At 33.8% G+C, this 3,859-nt stretch overlaps 2 protein-coding genes across 2 annotated transcripts in view; one reads left to right on the plus strand and one right to left on the minus strand.

Annotated features, from left to right (window-relative positions):
• Positions 1-3,859, minus strand: part of LOC106880589 (uncharacterized) — a 33,715-nt gene that overhangs the window by 20,865 nt on the left and 8,991 nt on the right. The window contains exons 4-5 of the mRNA XM_014930593.2: positions 2,813-2,903; positions 306-511 (exon numbers count right to left, since the gene is read on the minus strand). Of these exons, the coding sequence (XP_014786079.1) occupies positions 306-511; positions 2,813-2,903 (297 nt within the window). The remainder of the gene's footprint in view (positions 1-305; positions 512-2,812; positions 2,904-3,859) is intronic.
• Positions 1-3,859, plus strand: part of LOC106880587 (uncharacterized) — a 68,813-nt gene that overhangs the window by 11,109 nt on the left and 53,845 nt on the right. The gene's annotated exons all lie outside the window — the stretch shown is intronic.

Raw genomic sequence — 3,859 nt, forward strand, 5'->3', positions numbered from 1 at the left:
CACACACACACACACTACCATTTGACAACCTGTGTAGGTGTTTTCACTTCCCTGGAACTTAGTGGTTCACCGAAAGTGATTGATAGAATAAGTACCAGGCTTTAAAACAAAAATACAGGGGTCAAGTTGTTCACCTAAAATCCTTCAAAGCAGTGCCCCAGTATGGTCGCTATCTAATGACTGAAACAAGTAAAAGAGAAACAGATGACTGTAGAAGCCCCGGAAACATGTAAAATGTTGAAGTTGAGTGAAGAAGGGAAACATCTTTCGAAATGAAAACAAAAATAAATAAATGTGTGACTCACTGCTGTCCCCAACCAAAAATTTCCTTCACCATAAAAAGTTATTCTTGTTATTTGATTCCAGTCCATTGGAATAAAAAAGGATGTATTTGATGTTCTAGAATTTCTTCTAAATGTAATATTAGTGTGCCCATAAAACCAAGATTCAAAAGAATAGTTATGATCGTCATTTGGCTCACTGCGTATAACTTCAATAGTCCATGGTACCACTGGAACGTAAGAGATAAAAACTGGACATCAGTAACAGCAAAATTTCAAAATTAATAAACTTAAAATGATAATTATTTTTATAAAGAGGAAGATTTAAAGGGAAATTATAAGAACATGATTGGGAAATATTTATTTTCTCTGCTCTTCCACCATTTTTACATTTTGGTGAGACTGTGTAGGAGGAAGTTTGCTTCCCTGCCACATGGTTCTAAGCAAGTGTCTTGTACAACAGACTTTGGTCAACCAGAGCTTTGTGAGGGGATCTGGTAGATGGAAACTTAAGGAACGCCATGGTATATATATATATATATGTATATATCATCATCATCATTTAACATCCGTTTTCCATGCTCGCATGGATTGAACGGTTTGACTGAAAACTGGTAGGCTGGTGAGCTACAACAGGTTCCAATCTAATTTGCCATGGTTTCTACTGTCAGATACTCTTCCTAACACCAACCACTCCAAGTAGTGGGTGATTTTTATGTGCATTTGGCATGGGTGCCAGTTATGTAGCACCAACATTAGCCATGACTGTGATCTTACTTGGTTTGACAGGTCTTCTTAGGCACTATATGTTGACAAAGGTCCAGGTCACTTCTCATTGCCTCAACGTTTGGAGATCATGCTTCACCGTCTTGTCTCATATCTTCCTGGGTCTACCTCTCCTCCAGTTTCCCTCCACAGTTAGAGGTTGACACTTCTTCCCACAGTCGTCCTCATCCATACACATCACATGACCATACAAGCACATTAGAGCGCCGCATCTCAGGTGGCATCCGGTGCGCTCTCAGCGGCCCTGGAAAATCCGGGTCTTTTACACACCACAGCTGATGCCTCTTATGCCCAATTATTCTCTCAAGATGCTTACACTCTGTTGTGCATGCATACTGACATAGCACATCTAGCGATGCATACTAGCTTCATTTCTTTTAAGCCTTCACATGTCCTCAGCGATCACTTCTACATCATGTGATGTTATGTCCCCCTTCTATTTCGTCAAAGGCTTCAAGTAAAACATCTCTAAATCTCTGTCCATTCGCAGCATCTTTAAGCTTCCAGACCCTTCTCCTCTAAGCTGGTCATCCATTTAGCCCTGATCCCGAATGTTAACAGATTAATCTGTTCTTTAGCACAATCTTCTAACATAGAGAAAAAGGGATATGAATAAATTTTAACTAATAAAGTTTACATTAATAAAAACAGTGAAATGTCTGTCAGTTTCTTAGTCAAGTTAGAGAATGCTGATGAGATGCAATAGACTGAAACATATCTGTGGGTATCTAATCCTTTAACATGGATTAGATATTCCCTAATCACCTAAATTAACTTCTTAATTTTTTGAAATTTTTTCCCACTTTCTTTAAATACTGCCAATTGTGAATTGCAAAAGAATTTTGTTTTAATTTCTCTAGTCAATTCAGAAAATTTCACTTAAGACTTTTTACATGTGACATTCAGTACATCACTTCTTAATTTGTTTCATACAAATTCATGCCATTGGTATCTTTGAGTTATCTCCCTTAGCTAATATTTTTGCCCCAAAATTAATTATACAGAATATACTAACTCAAAATTATTATAACTGATTTACTATTTGTAAAAATCATTATTAGTCGCAATAACTAAACTATCCTAATGAGGTCTAACAGATTGAAGTATAACCATTGTTGTCCCCCTTGCCTGCAAATCAAGACCAGTCTTTCTTTCTTGATAATCATTTAAATTACTTTGAGAAATTTATTCCAATCTCTTAAAATTATCTCCCCTTTTCCTTAACAGTTGCCAATGATTGGACTTAGAGTTTTCCTTTCTCTATCTAAACAAGAACTTGCAAGGAATTTAAGAAGGTTTTTCATACATGAACCCTTAAATTATTTATGCAAGATCTTAAACTCAGAGTAACATTACTGCTTTAGCCATTTAAAAAAATATTACTTTTATATCCATTTTCATATGTCAACATTAGTTGGAAAAGTTATTGAAAATTTCAAATAATGATTTGTGGTTGAGATATGATATTGATTTTATACCTGTTTGTCTTTCTCATTACTGACTACACAACTGTGAATTGAACCACTAAGCATAGAATAATATGTCGTTCATGGGGATTGAATGGCAGCAGTAAGATTTGAACTCCTTTTTAGTTGAGCACACTAATCTCATAACCCTTATTATTCCATGTGTGTGTGTGTGTGTGTGTGTGTGTATGTCAACCAAAACAATTCCTTAATAAGTTGAAAAGAAGAAAAACAACCAAAAACAAAAACCAAGAAAGAGCCCTAAGGCAAACAGCTTACTTTTCATTAATTTGATAATTGTGTCATTACAAAAAGTCTTCCCGCATTTGCCAAAATACATTTCTTGAAGATCATCGTTTTGAACGGACACCTAAGATAAGATAAATAAACAAAATTAACAGCAACAGATTATTTAAAATAGATTAATAATGATGTTGATGATGATGGTGATGATGATGACATTGATGATGATGGTGATGATGATGATGATGATTAAGAGGGTGATGGTTAAGATGATGGTAGAATGTTTATAATGTACAGTCAGTACTTTGTTTCTCAGTTTAAGATCAGTTTGGAGTAGTGCACACACACACACACACACACACACACACACACACACACACACAATTATCCAGGGCTTAAATACTGAACTTCTGTACCTTTGACCTTTACATTGTCAAAGCAAAAGGATTAAATCCAATAATACCAAAAGCAACAAAAATACTCTCACACCTTGTGCCTCCCTAACGAAAGAGAAACATCTACAGTCTTGTTTATACAAAGTTCCTCATGCATGAATAAATTATAAAGCATAACAAAAACCCAAATTTAATCAATAAAAAATTGTTCCAAAACACATTCCCATAACAACATATCTAAAACTGTCAATTTATTTATCTATCTGTTTGTCTGTCTTTCTCTCTATCTCTCCCCCCCTCTCTCTCTACATATGTATGTATATATATATATATATATATATATAGTTTTAGGGAAAATAACCAAGTTTCAAGAACTCATCGATGAAAATCCACTATCACATATAGAAAAATTAACAATTAAAAGCACAATAAATGAGTATAATATAAAGCAAAGTAAATATAAGATAAATATAATAAAATGATTACACGTGTTTCATAACTAATTTTCAAATAGAAAGGAAATTTTAATCGATTAAAATCAATTGAAATTATCGAAAATTAAATTCTATTCAAAAATATAGCTAATCGCCAGATCTTAAGTAGAACAATAATTAGATATATATATCTCAACCAACAATAAGTACCAAATGAATTAATATGAAATACTTATTTTATAAAGATAGAAAAA

This window comes from Octopus bimaculoides, chromosome 26 (assembly GCF_001194135.2).
Source record: "Octopus bimaculoides isolate UCB-OBI-ISO-001 chromosome 26, ASM119413v2, whole genome shotgun sequence".
Lineage (NCBI taxonomy): Eukaryota > Metazoa > Mollusca > Cephalopoda > Octopoda > Octopodidae > Octopus > Octopus bimaculoides.